This window comes from Hemitrygon akajei, chromosome 5 (genome assembly GCF_048418815.1).
Source record: "Hemitrygon akajei chromosome 5, sHemAka1.3, whole genome shotgun sequence".
Lineage (NCBI taxonomy): Eukaryota > Metazoa > Chordata > Chondrichthyes > Myliobatiformes > Dasyatidae > Hemitrygon > Hemitrygon akajei.
Genome location: NC_133128.1, coordinates 10,147,092 through 10,173,564, shown reverse-complemented (window position 1 = coordinate 10,173,564; position 26,473 = coordinate 10,147,092). Strand labels below are relative to the sequence as shown.

General features: G+C 44.8%; 1 protein-coding gene across 1 annotated transcript in view; it reads left to right on the top strand.

Annotated features, from left to right (window-relative positions):
• tmprss3a (transmembrane serine protease 3a) overlaps nucleotides 1-24,179 on the top strand; it is a 50,406-nt gene extending 26,227 nt beyond the window's left edge. The window contains exons 8-13 of the mRNA XM_073044711.1: nucleotides 3,373-3,538; nucleotides 8,228-8,397; nucleotides 12,376-12,471; nucleotides 14,938-15,083; nucleotides 16,495-16,647; nucleotides 24,150-24,179. Coding sequence (XP_072900812.1) covers nucleotides 3,373-3,538; nucleotides 8,228-8,397; nucleotides 12,376-12,471; nucleotides 14,938-15,083; nucleotides 16,495-16,647; nucleotides 24,150-24,179 — 761 coding nt within the window. The remainder of the gene's footprint in view (nucleotides 1-3,372; nucleotides 3,539-8,227; nucleotides 8,398-12,375; nucleotides 12,472-14,937; nucleotides 15,084-16,494; nucleotides 16,648-24,149) is intronic.
• The last annotated feature ends 2,294 nt before the right edge of the window (nucleotides 24,180-26,473 follow it).

Below are 26,473 nucleotides of genomic sequence, written 5' to 3'. Positions count from 1 at the left end.
TTACAACATCGGCAAATAGGGTTCAAGTTTTCCTGCTGTCTGTATGGATCTTGTATGTTCTCCTTGTAATCACGTGGGTTTCTTCCGAGTACTCTGGTCTCCTCCCACATTGCAAAGACGTATATGTTAGGGTTAGCAAGTTGTGGGCATACTATGTTGGCACTGGAAACGTGGCAATACTTGCAGGTTTTGGCAGCCGGTTCAAGAACCGAGTGGTTGAAGAGATGTAGTTGCCCTTGAACCTGGTGGCAAGAGAACTGGGGCTTTTGTATCTTCTGCCCAATGGTAGCTGCAAGAAGAGGCGTGGCCCAGAGATGGTAGGGATCTTTGATGTTCATCACTGCCTTCTTGAGACAATGCCTCCTGTAGATAGTACTAAACAGTAGAGAAGTTGAGAAGTGATGGTGAAGGAGATGCAGTATAAAGTTCTGGAAGTGTAGTCCTACTTCCTATAACCACTATGACTTTGAGAACCCCAGTGCAGTCATCACAGGGTCAACTTAACAATGGACAGACCACAACTAAAACAACAGATGGTGCTTGCATCATATTTACACAATGAGACTATTATTTTGTATGTCCTTATGATATATTTACATTGATACACCAATTGTTCAAGAGCCTAAGGGTAATAAATCATTCAAAGAGGAAAGTGGCAACTTAGTACAAGGGCATGATGAATGGCCCTCTGACATGTCTTGGTCAATGATTATTGGTTATTATTGATTAATTATTGGTTTATCATAGATTTATTATTGGTGTATGATTGACTTATCATTATGAATCTGCAGTTTCTTGGACTGAGTTGTTCCACGGGCAGGTGAGCTTTTTTCACAGAGGAAGGATCTGCCCCGACTGGAGGCTGCTGAGCATTTCATTTCACTTTAGAAAAGGCTGAGAAGGTTAAGGACCAAGTGCTGTCAAATGGGACCAGCTTTGACGGTATTGGTTTATTATTGTTACATTTAACAAGATAGGGTGGCACGTCAGCATATTGGTTAGCACACTTTACAGGACCAACAACCTGAGTCCAATTCCCGCCACTGTCTGTAAGGAGTTTTATATATTTTCCCTATGACCGCCTGGGTTTCCTTCCGTCCAGAGACATACCAGTTGGTAGGTTAATTGGTCATTGTAAATTGTCCGGTGATTAGAGTAGGGTTAAACTGGGGCTGCTGAGTGGTGCAGCTCTAAGGACCAGAAGGGCCTTAATTAATCAATTCGTAAATAGATAGATAGAGTGAAAACCAAGAGAAAGTCTGCGGATGCTGGAAATCTGAGCGACACACACAAAATGCTGGAGGAACTCAGCAGGCCAGGCAGCATTTATGAAAAAAAACTACAGTTGACGTTTCGGATTGAGTCCTGCTGAAGGTTTTCGGCTCAAAACCTCGACTGTACCTTTTTCTATAGATGCTGCCTGGCCTGCTGAGTTTCTCCAGCATTTTGTGTGTGTTGAAATAGAAGTGAAAAGATTGTCTTGCATACTGTTCATATACTAAAAGTCAAATGTATGGTCAAACCAGACTGGAAAAATAGAGATTAGACTAGGCTCACTGAAAATGTAGAGAGAGTTGGTAGGGCAGACATGCCTGTGATACTGGAAGATGAATTTGCAGCTGAACATTCAGAAAGAATTAAGATCCATTATTACTGGTCTTGGTTTATTATTGACCCGTGTACCAAGATCCAGTGAAGAGCTTTTCCTGTGCAGTATACTGTTCTTACCTAATGCCCTTCTCTTGGACAACGTCGGTGGCATGGAGAGGGGAGACTTGCAGCTTGGGCAACTGCCGGTCTCCCATACAACCCTGCCCAGGCTTGCGCCCTGGAAAACTTTGCAAGGCGCAAATCCATGGTCTATGGAGAGTAGCGGAGGCCTACTACTGTTCTTACAGTGCACGGAGGTAGAAGGCGGTAAAACAATAACAATGCAGATGAAAGTGTGAAAGCTGCTGAAAGAGAGCAGTGATGGTGCCAATAAAGCGCAAGATCATAACGAGGTAGTTCGGGAGACGGGCTGATACACGGCAGCTGGATTTTAACAGGTAAGTGTGAGATGCATTTTGGTCATACGGGGGGTAGGATTTACACAGTGAGTGGCAGGGCACTGGCAAGCATTGTGGAACAGATGGTGTACAAGTGCACAGATCACTGGAAGCATCTGTGCAAGCAGACAGGGTAGTGAGAGGCGTTTAGTGTGCTGGCCGTCATTAGTCACAACATCGAGGTCAGGGTAGAGACATTGCTGTGAGACCGCATTTGGAGTATTCTGGACAGTATTTGTCACCCTGTTATAGGAAAGACATTGTCAAGCTGCAAAGGGTGCAGAAGAGATTTACAGGTATGCTGCCTAGGCTAGAGAGCCTGAGTTTATGGAGAGGTTGGCCACACTGGATTTTAATTCCCTAATTCCCTAAAGTACAGGACAATAAATCCATAAGATATAGGGGCAGAATTAGGCCATTTAGATCATTGAGTTTGCTTCACCATTTCATCATGACTGATCCGCTTTCCCTCTAAGCCCCAATCTTCTGCCTTCTCCTCATATCCCTTCATGCCCTGACTAATCAATAACTTGGCCTCTACAGCCGCCTGTGGCAACAAATTCCACAGATTCGTCACTCTCTGGAAAAAGAAATTCCTCTTCATCTCCATTCTAGACGGACATCCCTCTATCCCTGAGGCTGTGTTCTCTGGTCTTAGACTCCCCCACTATAGGAAACATCCGCTCTACATCCAACCTACTGAGGTCTTTCAACATTCCATAGGTTTCAATGAGATCCAGTGAGTACAGGCCCAGTGCTAACATATGACAAGCCTTTTAATCCCAGAATCATTTTTGTCAAACTGCTTTGAACAGTAGCCTAGCAGTTAGCATGGCGCTATTACAGTTTGGGCTGTCTGGAGTTCAGAGTTCAATCACGGCATCTTCTGTAAGGAGTTTGCACTTCTTCTCCGTGAATGTATGGGTTTCCTCCAGATGTTCTGGTTTCCTACCAAAGACGTACCGGTTAGTAGGTTAATTGGTCATTGGAAAATGTCCTGACATTAAGCTAGGATTAGATAGATGGGTTGCTGGGTCATATGGCTCTTTGGACCAGATGGGCCTGTTCGGTGCTGTATGTCCAAGTATATTAATGTTTATCCCATTGAATGAACCTGGATTCAGTACCACTTATTGACTCTGAGTGGCGCTGTTGAGACTTTTGACAATGGTGGAACATAAGTGCCGTCTACTGGGATGTGGGGGAAATAGATGGCAGACTAGGGAGCGGGGAGAACCAAAGCAAATGGACTGAGGAAGGGAGAGAAGAGGAGAATTGAAGGGAAGACTTTGTCCTAAATCATTTTTTGTCTTCCCTTGTGCAGAGTGTGGCTCCAGACCCAGATACTCACCTCGGATTGTGGGTGGGAATGTCTCGGTGGCCGGTCAGTGGCCTTGGCAAGTTAGCCTCCACTTGGACGGGCAACACCTGTGTGGAGGATCCATCATATCCCCAGTGTGGATCGCAACTGCTGCGCACTGTGTTGTTGAGTAAGTCTCTGCCTCGCAAATCCAGCCCAACGGACAGGGACCTGATCTGGTGTATGAGCGTGGGACCAGTGGCTTTTGTAATATTTAGAGCAGGGGCCTTCAATGATTAGTGTATTGAGTATAAAAGTCGAAACGTTAAGTTGCAGCTATATAAAACGTTGGTTGGACCACACCTGGATTGTGTGCAGTTCTGGTATCCCCATTACACGGCTTTGGAGAGGTTCCCCAGAATTCAAAGATTCAAAGTACATTTATTATCAAAGTATGCACACAGCATACAACCCTGAAATGTGTCTTCTGCACAGACAGCCACGAAACCAAGAAGAACCATAGAACCAACCCGTTCAAAGAAAAACATCAAACCTGCCACCCACGTGCCAAAGAATTGCGTAAACAGCAAGAAAAAGCCACAGAATATAAGACACAAAATCAAAAGGCATATTGCAATTCACAACAACTCAGTGTCCATGCCACCTTGATTGAAAAATCACCCAAAAGCCGTAATTAAAAAAAAGAGTGACAAGAACCAGAACTGGAAACTAAACACATTATAACCCTGAATTAGACTCTAAATCTGCAACTGAACCTTGCTCTGGCACCATCCGCCGACCGCAACGAGGGAGGAAGCGGTCACTCAAACTCCAGGACCTTCCTTCAGGAGCGAGGAGCGAGCGACTACCTCATGCTGACTCCTTCCTTCAGCAGCAGTGAAAGAAAGGCTAGTAGAAGGTGCCAAAACCTCGCTCGCCTTCCACAAATGCTTGGATTATTTCAATCTTCCTGATGCCTATATTAGAGATTATGTATTATAATGAGAGTTTGGACAAACTTGTGCTGTTTCATTTGGAATATCAGAAGCTGAGGGGAGCCCTGATGCAATTTATGAAGTTTTGGACAAACAGATATAGGGTAGATGGTCAGTCTTTTTCCAAGGGTAGAAATGTCAAATTCAAGAAGGAAGGCATTTAAGGTGAGAGACAGCAAGTACAAAGGACTCAATTGACACATTTCACTGTATCTTTCAAAGTACAAAGCAGAGGTCATGACTGGCAATTCTGCTCATTCATAGAACATCGAACAGAACAGGAAAAGCCCACAATGCCTATGTTGAACACAATACCAGATTAAACTAAATCTCTTCCGCCATTTCCTGCATTTTCACACGTTATTCTAAAAGCTTCTTAAACACCACCATTGTATTTCCCTCTCACACTGCCCCCACCGACAGTCTGTTCCTGGCACTCACCCATCATTCTGTGTGTTTAAAAAAAAGTTGCCCAGCACATCTCCTTCAGATTCGGGTTTATCACATGAACACTGAAACATAGAGTGAAACACGTGTTTGCAGCTTCCCTCTTTCAGCATAAATGCTTCTCTTCTGGTGTTTGAAAGGTTGGGAAGCCCTGGCCTACCCTATCTATGCGTCCATAATTTTATCAAAGTTGTCAGGTCTCCCCTCAGAAGACAACCCAAGAATGTCCAATCTCTCCTTGAGGACAAGCCCTCTAATCCTCTGCAACTTCTACCTTCCTTAAAGGGATCTGACTACCAAACATATCTTTACCTCCCTCCCTCTCTGCTTTCCACAGGGTTGACTCCTTAATTCCTTTGTTCGTTCACCCCTCCCCACTAATCTCCCTCCAGGTGCTTATCCCTGCAAGCAGCCCACGTGTTGTCCCTGCCCATTCACCTCCTCTCTCACCTCCATTCAGGGCCCAAACATTCCTTCCAGAATCATTCTTGTGAACCTCGTCTGGACCATCACCAATGCCTGCACATCTTAGATGTGCTGATACTAGGCTGAAATAAAAATTACTGCTGACTCCACCTACCCGAGCGGTCAATTCAGCAAATTGCCACCAGGGAGACTCCACAAATCCACCTTCACCAAGACTACACATAATGTCTGAAGTTTCTTTCCTGTAGCTATCATACTTCTCAACAAAATTTATTCAGGTGTAATACCCTAACTGTCCCTGCACAATATCTGTTAAACTATCTTTCCTGCTTTCCTTGTCCTGTTGATAATTATTGAGTCTGTTCATATGTTAACATATATTTAAATTTGATTGCTGACATCCCATAATTCACCATTCTGCTAATTGTTGATCGCTCATGGCTGTTTGTACTGTTGTCTTGTAAATTGTTTGTTCCGATTGTGTTTCCTGTAATGGTATTATCCTGAGCTTTATGATTGGCGCCGAACCACAATCAGTTCTGCTATATTTCACACATTGGCAATAAAGTGATTCTGAATCTGATAAGGGACCCAGAACTGCTCATAGTACTCCAAGTGGCTCATAAATCCACAGTATTACACAATATTTTTATATTCTAGTCCTCTTGAAATTCACGCTAACATTGCATTTGCCTTCCTCACCACTGACTCAACCTGCAAGTTAACCTTTAGGGAATCCTACACAAAGTCCCTTTGCAGCTCAGATTTTTGAAATTTCTCGCCATTTATAAAATTATCTACTCCTTTATTCCTGCTACCAAAGTGCATGACCACACATTTCCCTACTCTGTATTCCACCTGTCCATTCTCTTCATCTGTCTAAATCCTCGTACAGACTCCCTGGTTCCACTACACTACTTGCCTTCATATCATCCACAAGCTTGATCACAAAGCTATTAATTCCACCATCCAAATCACTGACATATAACGTTTAGAAGAAGTGGTCCCAACACTGACCCCTGCAGCATACCACTAATCACCAGCAGCCAACCAGAAAAGGCCCCCTTTTACTCCCACTCTTTGCCTCCTGCTAATCAGTCATGCTAATATCTTTCCTGCAATACCATGGGGTCTTATTTTATTAAGCAGCCTCAGGTGTGGCACTTGTCAAATGCCTTCTGAAAATCCAAATAAACAACATCCACTGATTCTCCTTTGTCGACCCTGCTTGTTAATTCCTCAAGGAATTCCAACCAATGTGTCAGGCAAGATTTTCCCTTAAGAAACCATGGTGACTTTGGCCTATTTTGTCAGGTGCCTCCAAGTAACCCAGAACAGCATCTTTAATGATCGACTCAAACAGCTCCACAGTCACTGCTGTCCCGATTCCAACCCCTGCAGAACTCTACTAGTCATCGTTATTGCCACATACACTGAGATACAATTAAATAGTTTTTTTTGTATGCTGTGCATAAAGAAATCATCACATCGGTACATTGAGGTAGCAGAATGCTCAATAAAATGGTAGAGTTAAGAGAAAGTGCTCTGCAAGGCCTTAACGAGGTAGACTGTGAGGTCAGGAGTCCATCTTATTATACTAGGGGTATGTTCAATAGTCCTAGAACAAAAGCTGGAAGCCGTCCTTGAGCTTGCTTGTAGGTGAATTCAAGCTTTTGTATCTTATGCCCTATGGAAAAGAGAGAATGTCTAGTAGTTTTTTTTCCAGGAATTAAATAGTTAACGCATGAGTTGTGTTTGATGGCTCTAGGCCTGTACCCACTGAAGTTTAGAATTATGAGGGGGATCTCATTAAGACCTATCAATTATTGAATGGCCTAGAGAGAGTAGATGTGGGGAGATGTTTCCTATAGTGGGGGAGTCTAGGACCATAGAGCACTGCCTCATATCTGGAGGATCATCCATTTAGAACAGAGATGAGGAGGAAGTTCTTTAGCCAGAGGGTGGAGAATCTGTGGAATTCATTGCCCTGCAGGCCAAGTTATTGAGTATATTTAAAGGAGAGGTTGTTAGGTTTTTGATTAGTCAGCATATTAAAGGTTGTGGGGAAAAAGGCAGGAGAAAAGGATTAAGAGGAATAATAAATCAGCCATGATGGAATGGTGGAACAGGCTTGAAGGGCTGAATGGCCTAATTCTGCTCCTGTGTCCTATAGTCATGGTTTTATGGGTGGGGTCTTTGATTATGCTGGCTGCTTTACTGAGGCAGTGAGAAGCGCAGACTGAGTCTATGGATGGGAGGCAGGTTTCCCTGATGTTAAGGGTGATGCATGTATGAACAGCAGAATCATTGGATTCCCCAGAGACCACTGATGCTGGGATCTGAAACAAAAATTAACCGAGTTTGTGGGAACTCAGTGGACTGAGCAGCCTCTTGGATCAAACGGATAGTTATCCATTCAGGTCGAGGCCCTGCACCGGTGACACAAGAGTTTCTGAAGTTACTGGAAATCCAGAACAACATGTACAAAATTCTAGAGAATCTAACTTAGCAGTTCAGGCAGCATCTATGAAGAGAATAAAGAGTCAACAGTTCAGGACGAGACCCCTCATCAGGACTAGAAAGGAAGGGATTGGAAGCTTAACTCTGGGGGAGGGGGAGGAGAAGGAGTGCACACTTACAACTGATGGGTGAGACCAGGTGAAGGAGAAGTGTGGGTGGTGGAGGGTAGATGAAGTGAGAAGCTGAAAGAGGTAAAGGGCTAAAGACGAAGGAATATAATAGATCCTGCATCAGGACTGAAATCATTGAATTCACTAATTTATCAAATACTCAAGCCACCCCATCTGGCACCAGTAATCATCCCACAGTAAAAGTTGCTTAAATTACATTTCTTCCCCATTCTGATGTTTGGTCTGAACAACAACTGAACTGCTCAACCATGTCTGCATGTTTTTATACATTGACTTCTATAGGCTTGATATTTTCCCTGAATTCAAGAGAAACCCTTGCTGAACTTAACGTTTTATTTAAATTCTGCCTGTTGCTTTCAGGTTTTTATTTCTCTCCTCGTGGAAAGTATATGTGGGCATCATAGAACAGCCTCTGACGGAAAGCTCGTCATACGCTGTGGAAAGGATCGTGCACCACAAGAAGTACAAAGGCCACACTTACGATTACGACATTGCACTCATAAAGCTGGAAACACCACTGACGTTTAATGGTAATTTTACACACGTGGAAAGTACCTCGAGCTTCACTGGGTTCCTTCCTAAATTTATATCCAAAGCACAATTATGTTATGGAACAACATATGCAAAATGCCGGGGAAACTCTGCAAGTCAGGCAGCATCTATGAATAAACAATTGCTACTTTGGGCAGTGACATTTCCCAATGAGAATGTTATGGAGTGTGTCAGCAATTTGTTTTTTCTCATTAGTAATTGAGATCAGGGATTTAGAGGTCTGCATCAGAGATTTAGCCATCTGGAGTAGAGATTTACTCTTCTGGATCGTGGATTTAACCACCTGGATCAAGGATTGGTAGTCTCAAACAGGGATTTGGCCATTTCATTTGGGGATTTGGTCATCTGGATTGGGGATTTGGCAGTCTGGACCAGCAACTGAACAGTGATTTATCCCATTTGTGAAAAGTAGTTGTAACTTTGTTGGATTCTTTCTGAAATTTATACCTAAAACCCAATTATGTCATGGAGTGCATTAGCAATCTGTATATTTCTCATTGGTAGTCTGGATCAAGGAGTGAAAAAGGATGAGCAATGACTTGATAAAGGTGTACAAAATGATAAGAGACATAGATCGAGTGGACAGCCAGAGACTTTCTCCCCAAGACAGAAATGGCTAATATGAGGGGAGATAATTTTAAGGTGATTGGAGGAAAGTACAGGTGAATGTCAGAGGTCGGTATTTTACACACAGAGTGTTGAGTTTTGTCAATGGAAATGATAGTGGCCAATACATTAGAGGCATTTAAGAAACTCTAAGATAGGCGGGAGGATGATAGATAAATGGACGGTTATGTAGGAGGGAAGGGTTAGATAGATTTTAGAGTTGGTTAAAAAGTCGGCACAGCATTGTGGGCAGAAGGGTATGTGCTGTGCTGTAATGTTCTATGTTCTAAAACTGATTTGATCACCAGAGCCAAGTTTTTAAGTGTCTTGGAACAAAACTAAAATACAGCAGATACTAGAAATTCAAAATTAAAAAGGAACATGTCAGGATTAGTGATAGGTCAAGCAGCAAGTGCAGAGCAAGAAACAAGAGTCAAAATTACAGGTTGAAGGTATTTTATCTGAACAGTAAATGTACTTCTCCCTCCACAGATGCTGCCTGACTGGGGAGTACTTAGACCATAAGTCTGTAAAAGCAGAATTAGGCCATTCAACCCATCGAGTCTTCTCCGCTATTCCAGCATGGCTGATCCCACGTCCCACTCAACCCTGTACACCTGCCTTCTCGCCATTTCCTTTCATGTCCTGACTGATCAGGAAACTCTCAACTTCCGCCTTAGATATACCCACGGACTTGACCTCCACCAAAGTCTGTGGCAGAGCATTCCACAGATTCACTACTCTCTGTTCTAAAAGGTCACTCCTCAATTTTGAGGGTCTGCCAGAATATTCCGTGCAACACCATAGGATTGTATCACATTAAGCAGCCTCATGTGTGGCACCTTATCAAACATCTTCTGAAAGTCCAAGTAAATGACATGAACTGCCTCTCCTTTGTTCACCCTGCGTGTTACTTCCTTGGAAAACTCTAACAGATTTGTCAGGCAAGATTTCCCTTTACAGAAACCAAGTTGCCTTTGACTTATTTTATCATCAGTCTCCAAGTACCTCAAAACCTCATCCTTAATAATAGACTCCAACACTTTCCCAGCCATGGAGGTTAGACTAACTAGCCTATAATTTCCTTTCTTCTGCCTTCCTCCCTTCTTAAAGAGTGGAGTGACATTTGCAATTTTCCAGTCCTCCGGGACCATGCCAGAATCACGTATCCTTCTCCAGTCCACCTGGGCAAGCTCCTCTCTCATGCCTCTGTAATTCCCTTTATTTCATTGTGATATTGATACATCTGATCTCTGCTTCTCCCTCTCAAATTGCAGTATGAATTCAATCATATTGTGATCACTGCTTCCTAAGGGTTCCTTTATATTAAGCTCCTTAATGAGATCTGGGTTATTACACAACACCCAGTCTTAGAATAGCCTTTCCTTGAGTAGGCTCAAGCACAAGCTGCTCCAGAAAGCCACCTAACAATCCATTCAACAAATTCCCTCCCTTGCCATCTGACACCAGCCTGTTTTTCTGAATATTGAAGTCCCCCATTACAATTGCAACATTACCCTTATTACATGCCTTTCCCATCTTACTTTGCAATCTCAGCCCCACATCTTGGCTACTGTTTGGAGGCCTATATATGATTCACATATAGAACATAGAATAGTACAGCACAGTACAGGCCCTTCAGCCCACAATTCTGTGCCAACCCTTAAACCCTGCCTCCCATATAACCCCCCACTTTAAATTCCTCCATATACTTCCAGCATTCTTTGTATTATTTGAGAGAAGTGGTTATTGACTGTACTCTCTTCATGAAATATAACACTGTTAATTAGTAATGGTTTATTATTGTCATATATACCAAGATCATGAAAAAAATGTTTGTGTACTGTCCAGGCAGGTAATTGCATACAGAGGTGAATCAAGGAAGTAAAAATGTAAAACAGAATGTAGAATATACACTCAGTTTTCACTTTATTAGCGGCGTGTGTACAGCTGATCATTAATCAAATATCCAATCAACCAATCACGTGACAGCAACTCAATGCAGAAAAGCAAGCAGACATGGTCAAGAGGTTCAGTTGTTGTTCAGACCAAACATCAGAATGGGGATGAAGTGTGATTTAATTGGCTTTGACTGTGGAATGATTGTTGGTGCCAGATCCGGTGGTTTGAGTATTTTAGAAACTACTGATCTTCCGGTATTTTCACACAGCACAGTCTCTAGCCTTTACAGAGAAAGGTGCCAAAAAAACAGCCAGTTCAATGGGGGAAAAAACATCTTATTTTCATGCACAACAATCTTTGGAGCTTACAGAGAATGGCGTGAAAAACAAAAATAAACATCCAGTGAGTGGCAGTTCTGTGAGTGAAAACACCCTGTTAATGAGAGGTCAGAGGAGAATGGCCAGACTGGATCAAGCTGACAGGAAATTGACGGAAACACACTCACCATGCTTTGCAATACTGGTGTGCAGAAGGGCTGTGTTGAACCCGGAAGTGGATGGGCTACAGCAGCAGATGACCACAAACACACACTCAGTGGTCACTTCATTAGGTTCCGGCAGTAAGTATTAAAATGACCACACAGTCTTGTTAGAGAAAGAGTGCAGGGCAGGCAAGCAACATTCAGTGGTCACAAAGAGGTGGATTGGGAGATCAAAAGTCTCTCGTAGTGAGAGGTCCATTCAAGAATTTGATAACAGCAGCATAGAAGTTGTCCTTGAGTGTAGCAGTACGTGCTCCTGGGTTTTTGTATCTTCTGGCTGATGGGAGAGGGGGGAAGAGAATAAGACTTCCACCACTACCTTAACATGCTCCAAGCATATATCACTCTCTGTCTAAATAGAAAAATTGCACTGTGCATTCCAAGAGTCAAAGAGCAGTACAGCGCAGAAACCTTTGGCCCATCTAGTCTGTGCCGATCTGTTATTCTGTGGCTGAACCCCTCTCCCACTTTAAATCACTGCCCTCTAACATTTAACATTTCTATCCTGAGAAAAGGACTCTCTTTACCCTATGACTCGGTGCTGGGTTCTATTAGAGCTTCCCTCAGTCACCGGTGCTCCAGAAGAACAACCAGAGTTTGTCCAGCCTCTCCTTATAGTTAACACCCTCTACTCCAGGGACCATCTGGGCGAACCTCTTCTGAGCCCTCTCCAGAGCCTCCACACCTTTCTCGTAAAGGCTATATACAATACACCAGGCAAAGTCCTCATCCATCTCAGTAACCTCCCTCAGAACTGGCATCTCTCTGGCATCCTTCAGTGCCAATTTCCATGCCTCCACCATTGACAACTTTACCCTCAACTGCTCCAATGTGTCTCTTCTCCAGCTGTCTCATTGTGCTGCGAGACTCCAGCTCCCCGGAAAATGATCTCCACGTCTTGTTTCAGATTGGATCCAGCCCATCTGTCTCCCAAATTCTGGGCAGGAATTTCCGGATGGCAAAGCCTGCTGGATCTCGGGCTGGGGTCTGACCAATGAAGGAGGTAAGGAGAGTTATGGAGGTGGGTATGTGTCAAAACCAGTGGTCTTGGGGTCGTAGGAGAAAGGTCAGCTGGACATAGCAATACAATCATTCCGCTAAGGTTGTCATTGTTAGGGATGGGGAGGAAGTGGGGATAAGTTCCCACGACCTATTAAATGCTCCTAATGTTGTGCATCTCCAGTAGCCTCTAACAACCAGTTCCAGCTCCTGGCCTTCACGTGTGGCTTAGTAACTAAGGCTGGAGGAACCGTTTCTACAGACAGGAGAAGGGGCGAAGGCAGCTTACTGGCACCTTAACACCACTGGGGTTGGGCACGTGGGGCTTGTCAGCTGTGGTTGGCAGCTCACCTAGGAGAAGGAAAACTCTGATCTCAAACCTACACTTCTTGCAGCTAGACCCACTCAGGTGGAGGGCTTGGGAGTAACCCCCAAGGAAAAGTCTGGAGCTGGAGTCCCAGAGGCAGTCCGACATTGAATTAGACCATAAGAGCAGAATTGGGTCATTCACTCCATCGAGTTTGCTCCGCCATTTCATCATGGCTGATTTATTATCCCTCTCAACCCCATTTTCCTGCCTTCTCGCCATAACTTTTGATGGCTGATTCCAGTTTAAATATACTCATTGATTTGGCCTCCACAGCCGTCCATTGCAATTAATTCCACAGAGCCACCACTCTCTGGCAAATGAAATTCCTTCTCATCTCTGTTTAAAGTGGATGTTCCTCTACTGAGGCTAACTCCCTCTATTCTGATCCTCGACTCCCCAAACATCCTCTCCACATCCACTCTATCGAGTCCTTTCAATATTCCATAGGTTTCATTGAGATCTCCTATCATTCTTCTAAACTCCAGTGAATATAGCTACAGAGCCAAGCAACACTCCTCATATGTTAACCCTTTCATTCCCAGAATCATTTTTGTGGAACTCCTCTGGACACTCCGATGCTAGCACGTCTTTTCTTCGAAAAGGGACCCAAAGCTGCTTACAAAGCTCAAAGTGTGTTCTGACCAATTCCTTATAAAGCCTCAACATCACATCCTTGCACTCATATTCTAGTTCACTTGAAGTGAATGCTAACATTGCATTTGCCTTCCCCACCACCAACTCAACCTGCAAGCTAACCTTTTGGGAATCCTGCACAAGGACTCCCAAGTCCCTTTGCGCCTCTGTCTTCAGAATTCAATGTTGACTGGCAATTTCTGCAACACCAAACTGTTTCGGTCTCTGCCATTCCTTTTGATTTATCTGCGGCGTGGAGAGGGGGAGTCTGCTACATGGAACACAACTTGTCCATATTTTACTGTCCTGGCTTGTGTGTGACAGCTAGGCTGCAACATCCATGGTCGTACCCTCCCCTCCACGTGCTCAGTGACTGACACTGTAGAGCTGCTGCCTTCAGCTGCAGTGACCTCTGTGCATTCCCAGTCTTCCTGAAACCAAATGGACAATCAAAGATCAAGGATCAGCATTATTCACTGTATGGATTTACACGTATTAGGAATTTGCTGTGGTGTGTTGGTCAACAAGAAACAACAACATTCACCAATTGTAAAAAATAAATATATATAAATGAAGTTTGATGTTACAGTATGGACATGGAATAAGATATGCACAAATGTAAACAGCGTTAAAAACAGTGGTTTCAAGTGTTTGCAATGCCGTGGAGCGACTGAGATTAAAGACAGAGGGGGCGGGGTGGCTAAGTAGAATATTTGATCAGATTAATTACCTGGGGGAAGAAACTTTTAAAAAGGACTGAAATCTAAATGGATCGCTCACTATGTCAATCCGGAAGATCAATAGTGATCCAATGAGGGACAGCAGATGAAGACACACTCTAAGCAACTGTACGAGACTATCTGTGTGCTTAAGTGTTCATTCTTTTAGCTGTAGTCAGGACTGTATGTGTGCACAGGCGTTATAGAGGCATACAATGTGGAAACAAGCACTTTGGCCCAATTCGCCTATAACAACCAAGTTGCTTTCCTGAGCTAGTCTGACTTGTCTGTGTTTGTCCCGTATCCCTCTAAACTTTTCACACCCCTGGCCCTGTCCAAGTATCTTTCAAGCACTGCATTTGTACCCATTACCACCTTCCTCTGGCAGCTCATTTCAATTGCCTGCTATCTGGAGGAAACCCATGTGGTCATGGGGAGAATGTACATACTCCTCACAGACAGCAGTGGGAATTAAACCCAGGTTGTTGTTCACTAATGCTTTAATAATTTTATGCTAACTGGTACACTATCTGCCCACCCCGTTTTCATTGGCCAGTGTCCAAATGCAGCGGCTTTGTAAAACTTCTTCAGGAGTTACTTGTGCTAATTTACAAGACATGGGAGTAGCCAATTGCTACTGACGAACTCAAAGAATCAGATACAACTCCAGGATTAAAATCTAAGACAATGGCTCTGATGCTGGGTTCCATCATGTGAACTATCATAACAGCGTGCTTTTGTCATCCAGCAGAGGAAATTTCTCTCAGTCTAAGAGAGGCCAAGGTCCCCCTGATTCCCAATCACATCTGCAGCCGGCCTGGCATTTACCACAAGAGAATAAGCTCCCGGATGATCTGTGCCGGCTATCTGCAGGGAGGTGTTGATACTTGTCAGGTAAGGTCCCAGCCCGCACAGGGCATCTGTTCAAAGATCATAGAGTCATGGAGCCATCAAGGATCAAGCATCAACTTTATTCACCTTGCCTGTTGTCTCAGGGCTGGATGTGTCTGCACCCATGCCACCCCCTGCCCCTGGAACTTGTTCTCTGCCACCTGTCCCACACCTCTCCCATGGCACTCCACCCTCACCATTTCCAACATCCATTCTTTCCACCAGATTTACAAACTCATTCTCGGCTCCATGTTGACAAATGCAGTACTGTGCAAAAGTCTTAGCCCGCAAGCCATATTGTGTATGTGTGCCTTAGACCCTTTGCACAGTACTGTACATAAATATCAACATGCACTTACAATGTAAACAACATTATAAAAAGTGGTTTCAAGTGTTTACAGAGCAGAGCGGTAATGGATATAGTGGGTTGGATGAGGGGAGGCTAACTACAATAGTTGATCAGATTAACTGCCTGGGGGAAAATCTTTTAAAATGGTGTGAACTTTTTGTTTTGATAGCCCTATAGTGCTTTCCTGAAGGGACAGCTGGAAAAAGGCAGTTTGCAGGGTGGGTCATGTCCGCAATGCTTTCTTCCTACCTGATTCTTTGTCCTGGATACATACGAGTCCTGCAGTGATGTAGACTGCAGCCAATAACCTTTTCTTCTGTCCTGACAGTTCACCATAGTTTTTGTATATAGTGAGAAGAAACTGCACTAAACCAGACAGGAATGGTTGATGTGAGGATAATCTCTATGATGGCAAGGTAGAATTACACTGGGATGTTATGGGGAAGATGGAATTTTACCAACTGCTCTGAGAACATCCTTTGCCCTACAGAACAAAAACAGGCCTTTTGGTCCATCTAGTCATTACCAACCTGTTGCTCTGACTAGTCCCATCTACCTACATCAGAACCATACATTAAAGATTAGCTTTATTAGTCACATGTACATCAGAACATCAAAACATAGAGTGAAATGTGTTGTTTGCATCAATGACTGGTACTGCCCAAAGATGTGCTGGGGGCAGCCCGCAGGTGCTCCAGTGCTTCTTGCACCAAAACAGCATGCCCACAGCTCACTAACCCTAAACCGTGCGTCATCTGGAACGTTGGGGAAGACTGGAACGGAGCACCCAGAGGAAACCCACATGGGCACAGGGAGAAAGTACAAACTCCTTACCGTCAGTGGTGGAACTGAACCTGGGTCGCTAGAACAGTAACAGTGTTCCATTAACCCCTGTGCTGCCCTGCCTCCTTTGGATGCAGCCTGACTTGCTGAGTTCCTCCCCTCCAGCACTTTGTCTGTGTTGCTTTAGGTCGCACGTGTTTAAACCAGTTTCCGGTTGTAACAGTGTTCCCGTTCCATGGATTTTCCCTTGACCTTGGAGATTTTCACTTGGGTTTCACACAGGGAGACAGCGGGGGACCTCTCGCCTGCGGTGAAGAGAATGGATGGCAATTAGTCGGCATCACGAGCTGGGGAGCGGGCTGCGCGAACCAGAACAAACCCGGGGTGTACGCGAGGGTCACCGAGTACCTGGACTGGATCCATGAGCAAATGGAGGTACTGCTGCCACTGTACGCCAGCCTTGTGTTGTCTTTGCCCTGTGATAGAAGCCAGGAGGTGAGTGGGCGGGAGTGCCAAGGGGAGGAGTTGCGGGTCAGGAAACTCGGATTTCCTGAAAGCTCTGTGGAATTTTTAACTGCAGGGCCCCTTTAAGTGGGATTCGGCCACCAGGACGTCTGGGGCTTTGTGAGACTGAAAATCTTCACTGAGCCAAAGTCCACTAGATGTATGACAGGAGTGGAAGGGTTATGGGTGAGAGCTTCACAGCACCAACAACAGCCAGGTAGGGGAGCAGCCAGGATCTTATTAAATGCCCAAAAAGATACCAAATTATAAATGTTCTTATGACCTCCCTGTTTTTACATTTCCCATCTCAGCCATAATGACAAGTTCTGCTTTCAGATCGGGTTGGCCTGCTTCTTCACGAAGAACATAGAGCATAAATTCCTCCCCACCAACTCAACCTACAAGTTAACCTTAAGACTTTTGCACAGTCTCTCAAATGTCCTTAACCCGTATCTAACTCTAATACCTCCCTGGCAGTTCATTCCAGTCACCCACCGCTCTCTGTATAAAATTCCTACTTCTGACTTCTTCCCTTATATCCTCCAATCACCGAAAGTTAAGTCCCAATGAAAGGTCTCGGCCCGAAACACCGAATGTTTATTCATTTCCATAGGTGCTGCCTGGCCTGCAGAGTTCCTCCAGCATTTTGTGTGCCTAACGACGACATTAGTGCAAGTTAAAGGAAGCTTGTCTGAGGAGGAATGAGGGCTTTTCAGGTCATTTCAGGAACCTGATGGCAGAGGGGAAGACACTGTTTCTGGCACCAGCTTTAGACAATAGACAATAGGTGCAGAAGTAGACCATTCGGCCCTTCAAGCCTGCACCGCCATTTTGAGATCATGGCTGATCAATTCCTATCAATACCCGGTTCCTGCCTTGTCCCCATATCCCTTGATTCCCCTATCCATAAGATACATATCTAGCTCCTTCTTGAAAGCATCCAGAGAATTGGCCTCCACTACCTTCCGAGGCAGTGCATTCCAGACCCCCACAACTCTCTGGGAGAAGAAGTTTTTCCTTAACTCTGTCCTAAATGACCTACCCCTTATTCTCAAACCATGCCCTCTGATACTGGACTCTCCCAGCATCTGGAACATATTTCCTGCCTCTATCTTGTCCAATCCCTTAATAATCTTATATGTTTCAATCAGATCCCCTCTCAATCTCCTTAATTCCAGTGTGTACAAGCCCAGTCTCTCTAGCCTCTCTGCGTAAGACAGTCCAGACATCCCAGGAATTAACCTCGTGAATCTACGCTGCACTTCCTCTACAGCCAGGATGTCCTTCCTTAACCTTGGAGACCAAAACTGTACACAATACTCCAGGTGTGGTCTCACCAGGGCTCTGTACAAATGCAAGAGGATTTCCTTGCTCTTGTACTCAATTCCCTTTGTAATAAAGGCCAATATTCCATTAGCCTTCTTCACTGCCTGCTGCACTTGCTCATTCACCTTCAGTGACTGATGAACAAGAACTCCGAGATCTCTTTGTATTACTCCCTTACCCAACTCTATACTGTTCAGATAATAATCTGCCTTCCTGTTCTTACTCCCAAAGTGGATAACCTCACACTTATTCACATTAAACGCCATCTGCCAAGTATCTGCCCACTCACCCAGCCTATCCAAGTCACCCTGAATTCTCCTAACATCCTCATCACATGTCATACTGCCACCCAGCTTAGCATCATCAGCAAATTTGCTGATGTTATTTTCTATGCCTTCATCCAAATCATTAACATAAATGGTAAACAGCTGTGGTCCCAATCCCGAGCCCTGTGGCACCCCACTAGTCACCACCTGCCATTCCAAGAAACACCCATTCACCGCTACCCTTTGCTTTCTATCTGCCAACCAGTTTTCTATCTATGTCAATGCCTTCTCCCCAATGCCCTGAGCTTTGATTTTACCCACCAATCTTCTATGTGGGACCTTATCAAATGCCTTCTGAAAATCGAGGTACACTACATCCACTGGATCTCCCCCGTCTAACTTCCTGGTTACATCCTCAAAAAACTCCAACAGATTAGTCAAGCATGATTTACCCTTGATAAATCCATGCTGGCTTGGCCCAATCCTGTCACTGCTATCTAGATATGCCACTATTTCATCCTTAATAATGGACTCTAGCATCTTTCCCACCACCGATGTCAGGCTGACAGGTCGATAGTTCTCTGTTTTCTCCCTCCCTCCTTTCTTAAAAAGTGGGATAACATTAGCCATTCTCCAATGCTCAGGAACTGATCCTGAATCTAAGGAACATTGGAAAATGATTACCAATGCATCCGCAATTTTCAGGGCCACCTCCTTTAGTACCCTAGGGTGCAGACCATCTGGACCTGGGGATTTGTCAGCCTTCAGTCCCATCAGTCTTCTCATCACCGTTTCCTTCCAAATGTCAATCTGTTTCATTTCCTCTGTTACCCTATGTCCTTGGCCCATCCATACATCTGGGAGATTGCTTGTGTCTTCCTTAGTGAAAACAGATCTAAAGTACTCATTAAATTCTTCTGCCATTTCTCTGTTTCCCATAACAATTTCACCCAATTCATTCTTCAAGGGCCCAACATTGTTCTTAACTATCTTCTTTCTCTTCACATACCTAAAAAAGCCTTTGCTATCTTCCTTTATATTCCTGGCTAGCTTGCGTTCGTACCTCATTTTTTCTCCCCGTATTGTCTTTTTAGTTAAGTTCTGTTGTTCCTTAAAAACTTCCCAATCATCTGTCCTCCCACTCACCTTAGCTCTGTCATATTTCCTTTTTTTTTAATGCTATGCAATCTCTAACTTCCTTTGTCAACCACTGTGGCCCCTTTCCCCCCTTTGAATCCTTCCTTCTCTGGGGGATGAACTGATTTTGCACCTTGTGCATTATTCCCAAGAATACCTGCCATTGCTGTTCCACTGTCTTTTCTGCTAGGCTATCCGTCCAGTCAACATTGGCCAGCTCCTCCCTCATGGCTCCATAGTTTCCCCTGTTCAACTGCAACACTGACACCTCCGAGCTGCCCTTATCCTTCTCAAATTGCAGATAAAAGCTTATCATATTGTGATCACTACCTCCTAATGGCTCCTTTACTGTGAGATCGCTTATCAAATCCTGTTCATTACATAACACTAAATCCAGAATAGTCTTGTCCCTGGTAGGCTCTCGTACAAGCTGTTCCAAGAATGCATCCCGTAGGCACTCTACAAACTCCCTATCCTGTGGTCCAGCACCAACCTAATTCTCCCAGTTCACCTGCATGTTGAAATCCCCCATAACTACTGCGACATTACCTTTGCCACATGCCAATGTTAGCTCCCTATTCAACTTGCACCCAATATCCATGCTACTGTTTGGTGGCCTGTAGACAACACCCATTTGGGTCCTTTTGCCCTTACTGTTCCTCAGTTCTATCCACACAGACTCTACTTCTCCTGACCCTATGTCCCCCCTTGCAAAGGACTGAATCTCATTCCTCACCAACAGGGCCACCCCACCCCCTCTGCCCACATTTCTGTCCCTACGATAGCACGTATACCCTTGTACATTCATTTCCCAGGGCTGATCTCCCTGCAGCCATGTCTCCATTATCCCAACAACATCACAGTTACCCATTCGCACCTGGGCTTCAAGCTCATCCGCCTTATTCCTGACACTTCGTGCATTCAGATATAGAATTTTTAACCCATTTCTCCTCTCTCTGTTTGAATCGCTGCCTATTGTGCTTATCCCAGCTCCCCGAACTCCCATCAGGCTATACGCCCCTAGAATTTTGTTGTCCTTCCTACATTTACTTATTCTTTCAACACATTTAACTCCATGTTCCGTCAAACCATCCCTCTGTACACGAGTCCTCCTTATCACTTGTTCCGCCCCACCTTCCTCTACTACACACTTAATATTCCGGAACCATGTAGTCCCCACCTGTCCTTTATTCTTCCTCTCGCTATCCTCTCTCACATTCTGGATCCCCGCCCCCTGCAAATTTAGATTAAACCCCCCCCCCCCCCAAGAAGCTCTAGCAAACTTCCCTGCAAGAATGTTAGTACCGCTCCAGTTCAGGTGTAAACCGTCCCCTCGGAACAGATCTCACCTTCCCTGGAACAAGGCCCAATTATCTACAAACCTGAAGCCCTCCCTCCTGCACCATCCTCTCAGCCACGTATTAATCTTTATAATCCTCCTGTTCCTTCCCTCACTCGCACGTAGCACAGGTAGCAATCCTGAGATTGTTACCCTGGAGGTCCTGCTCTTCAGCTTCGCACCTAACTCCCTGAACTCTCTACGCAGGACCCCCTCACTCATCCTGCCCACGTCATTGGTCCCTACATGGACCACAACATCTGGATTCTTGCCCTCCCTCTCGAGAATAACCTGCACCCGATCTGAGATGTCTCGGACCCCGGCACCAGGGAAGCAACATACCATCCGAGACTCCCGATCTTCCCCACAAAATCTCCTATTTGCCCCCCTGACTATAGAATCCCCTATCACTACCGCTCTCTTCTCTTCCCTCCTCCCCTTCCTAGTCGCGGGTCCAACCTCAGTGCCAGAGACAGGACCACTGCAGATTGTTCCTGGTAGGTCATCCCCACCAACAGTATCCAAAACGGTATACTTATTTTTGATGGGAACAGCCACAGGGGTGCTCTTCTCTCTCTGTCTGCTCCCCCTGCCTCTCTTGACTGTCACCCATTTGCCTACCTCCTGTCTTTTCGATGTGACTGCCTCCCGATAACTCTTATCTATCTCTGCCTCTGCCTCCCGAATGATCCGTAGTTCATCCAGCTCCTGCTTCAATTCCCTAACTCGGTCTGATAGGAGCTGCAGCTGGATGCACCTATTGCAGGTGTAGTCATCAGGGACAACTGTGTTGACCCTGACCTCCCACATACTGCATACGGAGCACACCACTGCTCTAATTCAGCTTTATTCAACAATACAAGCACAAGTGCTTCAATAAATGTCGTACATATATATTGTAGACACTACACGTTTACTGCTTTCTCCATTTTTGAAACAAAAGATTCATTCTTATATTCCGGGTTCCATGCATACAAAGCAGGTACTCTCCCATTGAACCACGTCCCCGAGATATCCACAATCTTATTGCCATAGAGCTTTTCTCTCTATAGGATTTTGCAAGAATGTCCCTTCAGTCAAGAAATGACACCACCAGGGATTCATGACCTTGACCTGGCTGAGGATCTCTGCCTCAGCCAGCACATTACTGTATTAGTTAGTGTAACACTATTATTTTTTATTAAACAAAATATACTTTATTCAAAAATAAAATTATATACAATAAACTATTCAATGACTCTCAATCCTTTACAACTTCTTCCATTACGACCTTTAAATTTCCATACATTTTGCCACCCAGGTGGCACTCTGTTATTCCATATTTACATTCCCTTGTTGAGGGGTATACACCCCACCCCCCACTACCCCTCAACTCCCATGGGAGAAGAACCCTAGACTGTGGTCCTTCCCCACCGGGCCCTTGCGGTTGCTGCACCGAGTTTGAGTGTGTCCCTCAGCATGTACTCCTGCAGCCGAGAATGTGCCAGTCGGCAGCATTCCCCCACGGACATCTCCATGTGCTGGTAGACCATCAAGTTTCGGGCCGACCAAAGAGTGTCTTTCACCGAGTTGATGATCTGCCAGCAGCACCGGATGTTGGTCTCGGTGTGTGTCCCCATGAACAGCCCGTAGATCAGAGAGTCCTCTGTTACACAGCTGCTGGGGATGAACCTCTACACTGTCCCTTCCATCCTCCTCCACACCTTCTCCGCGAACCCACAGTGTGCAAAGAGGTGTGCGACAGCCAATGCTCAGGTTCAATTCCCATAAGGAGTTTGTACGTTCTTCCTGTGACTGTGTAGGTTTCTTCCGCATTTCCTCCCACATTCCAAACACGTGTGGGTTAGGGTGAGTTAGGTGTGGGCATATTGTTTTGATGCTGGAAACATAACGATCCTTGCAGACTGCCCCCGGCACTTCCTCAAACTGTGTTAGCTTTTAACACAAAGACACATCTCACTGTATGTTTTGATGTACATGTGATAAATAAAACTAATCTCTTTAATCTCCCTTTCTCCTGACCATTAACTCAGTTGCTGCCTTGAATCTTAGTGTGCAGTGGGGGGAGGGAGGTGTTCCATTACACCCACATACAGGTCTGCAGCAGTCTTGAACAGCTGCTTTAGCTGATCGTGAATTGTGGCCATTCACCAAGTGACAGTGAATTGCTGTCATATCTGTAACAGATATGTACTGGCTAACATTCTTCAGAACCTCTCTGTATCATCTCAACAGATATCACACTCTCATACACACAGGATCAAATATAAGATCCTGTGCCTTCAATAATTTTGAATTTGCTTGTCGATTAAGGCACAAACAGCATCATGCAATGCATGGCTAAAAATATTGAAGTCACAGAGGTGAAACTGGCCCTTCTAAGAAACAATACATCTGCTGACCTATGATTATTAGTTCTATGGTGGCAGTCCCTACAATCAGAGAGCACTTAGGACTGAAATGTTCTGGTAATCTTCATGAAGCTAAACACCTTTTCTCTTTCTGTGCTGAGTAAAGATTTATTGGTGCACTAAAAGATTTGGAGCTCACTTTGTAGAAAATAGAACATTACAGAATAGTACAAACCCTTCAGCCCACAATGTTGTGCTAACCTTTTAACCTACTGTAAGATCAATCTAACCCTCCCTTCCTGCATCATTATCATCATCTTCATTATTTGCCATGCCGTGTGACGTGAACGATCTTGGTCTTATCCATGACCATGATTGCTCTTGGCAAATTTTTCTGTACAAGTGTACAAGTGGTTTGCCATTGCCTTCTTCTGGGCAGTGTCTTTACAAGAGGGGTGACCCCAGCCATTATCAATACTCTTCAGAGATTGTCTGCCTGGTGTCAGTGGTCGCATAACCAGGACTTGTGATATGCACCAGCTGCTCATATGACCATCCACCACCTGCTCCACTGGCTTCAAGTGACCCCGAGTTATTAAAATCAGGTGCTACACCTTTCCCAAGAGTAACCTAAAAGCTAGCGGAGGGAAGGCGCACCTTACACCTCTTTGGTAGAAACATATCTCTGCCCTGTCACCCACCTCCAACCTATCCCTCCATTTTTCTATCATCCATCTAGCTATCTAAGAGTCTCTTAAAGGTCCCTAATGTATCTGTCTCTACCACCACCCCTGGCAGTGTGTTCTATGTACTCACCACTCTCTAGAGTGAAAAATCTTACCTTTGATATCCACCTATACTTTCCTCTAATCACCTTAAAATTATAACCTTTGATATTAGCCATTTCTAACCCAGGAAAAGTTCCCTGGGTGTCATTCATTCTGTGTATTTTATCATCGTGTGTACCTTTATCAATGTAGTTAATCATGATTTTAATGTACTTTTATTTTACAGAAGGAAGAGTCAAGTGACAGAAGACAATAAGATTAAAATATTTTAATAAAATCTTGCCCAAGTTTTATTCCTAATTATAAAATGAGTCATGTCTCAGTATAAATATTTCATTTTAGTCTCTCTACATGCTTCTCGCTGCAGAAAGGGTGTGAATTAGCTATCTGTTCACATGCTGTCAGCTGGCCAGCCTGACGTTCAGTACACTTCTACACTGAGAATCTCACACACAAAATTTTAGAGGAACTCAGCAGGTCAGGAGGCATCAGTGGAGAGGAATAAAGAGTCAACATTTTGGGCCGAGACCCTTCATCAGTACTGTAAAGGTAGGGGGAGAAACCAGAATAAAGTGGGGGGAGGGGAAGGAGTTCAAGCTACAAGGTGATAGGAGAAGCCCGGTGAGGGGGAAGGCGGATGGGTGGGGAAGGGGGTGTTTGAGAATCATCTCTATACCAGTCAGTGGTCCTTGAAAGTGGAAGGATGTTGCAGTCTGGAGTCTGGAGGCCTGTCTTGGGATTAAAATGCTGTGTATGTGTGTGGGTGAGAGGGAGGATCAAAAAAAGGTTCGAAAATTAATTTTATTGTCAAAGTATGCATGCACACTTTGTCATCTGGTGGTGTAGTGGCATCAGCACTGGACTTCAAGGCAGATGGTCCTGAGTTCAAGCCCAGCCGGGTCCCAACCCGGGCAGCAGCAGTATTTGTGCAGAAGAAAGGCCTGGCAACCTACTTCCGTATCTAGCCTTGAAAACCCCATGGTCATGAAGAGTCAGACTCCACTGAACAACAAATGCATGCACAATGCAACTCTGATATTCATGTTCTCTGACAGCCTTTAAATAGAGAAAGACCATGTGTGTTGATGAAAGAACTCATCAACTCCCCCTCACAAAAGTCACAGAAAGAAAAGAAACAAAACTCGCAGACCCCAAAATCACCCCTTCGCCTGCAGCAAAAAAAAACAGCCACAATAATAATCAACACCTACAGATAACAATTCCCAACCCCCTTACTTGTACCAAGCCCCAATTGCACCCTCCACACATACACAAAAAAAATTAATAGGTCACCCACCCCCCAATCGTCTACAAGAAAGAAAACACTGAAGGAAACCAATCAGGGCTTGTGTTGCTGTCGTTATTTTGTTGACTCTGCTCTCCATTGTTCTGCTGGGCATTGTGGGCATGCTATGTTGGCGTTGCGATGTGTGGCAACACTTGCAGACTGCTCCCAGCATGCCCTTAGGTGTGTTGGTTGTTTAAAGTAAATTTATTATCAAACTACATATATATCACTATATACAGTACAAACCTGAGACTCATTTCCTTGCAAGTATACTCAATAAATAGTGTTGGCGTGTGGCCAAGTGGTTAAGGCGCTTGTCTAGTTATCTGAAGGTTGCCAGTTCGAGCCTTGGCTGAGGCTGCATGTGTGTCCTTGAGCAAGGCACTTAACCACACTTTGCTCTGCGACGACACCGGTGCCAAGCTGCATGGGTCCTAATGCCCTTCCCCAGGACAAATGAGGACCACAATGGAGTGGACTGGTATATCAGAAGTTCATCACTGAGCAAATGAAAAGATAAAATAATCAGATCAAAACATCGGCATTAAGATCGAGGGCCAACACTGTGCTGTACTGTGAAATGTAGAACATTACAGCATGTTGTTGTGATCGTCCATCATGTCCAACAATGACAGAAAACCTGTGCGGGAGAGTTCTCAAGGTGGAAAAGCTGGTGTACTGGGGCAGTTCCACTCTCTTGCCTGGTTCCAGTGGTATGACCAATCGTCACAAACTGTGGTCTTCCTTGGTTGTAGTGGATGACCACGACGCCTTCTGTGCCTTTTCATGTCCTTCACTCTCCATAGAGCATTGCAGTATCATCTTCCTGGTGGTTGGATCTCACTGTAGATCTTATTCATCCAGCCCGCTGCTGCTGACTTTGCATGCTAGGACAGTCATGTCCTTATTGCACCAGGGTATAAGACCACTGGCTACTCTTACCTGGTTTAGGCCATCTGCCAAAGTGGTTTACTAGGGTGTGGCAGCTGACACATGCAAACAACTTCTTGGAGCCACAGGTGAGAGCTGAATGTCCAACGGGAAGCATAGGTGACTGAGCTACCCCGGAATGGACATCACATGCCCCTCTGTCACAGGTGTTACTCCTTTTCTGGACACCCGAGACCACCCCACTGCATGTTGTACTGGCCTTTTAAGATATAGGAGAAGAATTAGGCCATTTAGCCCATTGAGTCTGCTCCACCATTTCATCATGGCTGATCCATTTCCCTTTCAGCCCCAGTCTCCTGCCTCCTCCCTGT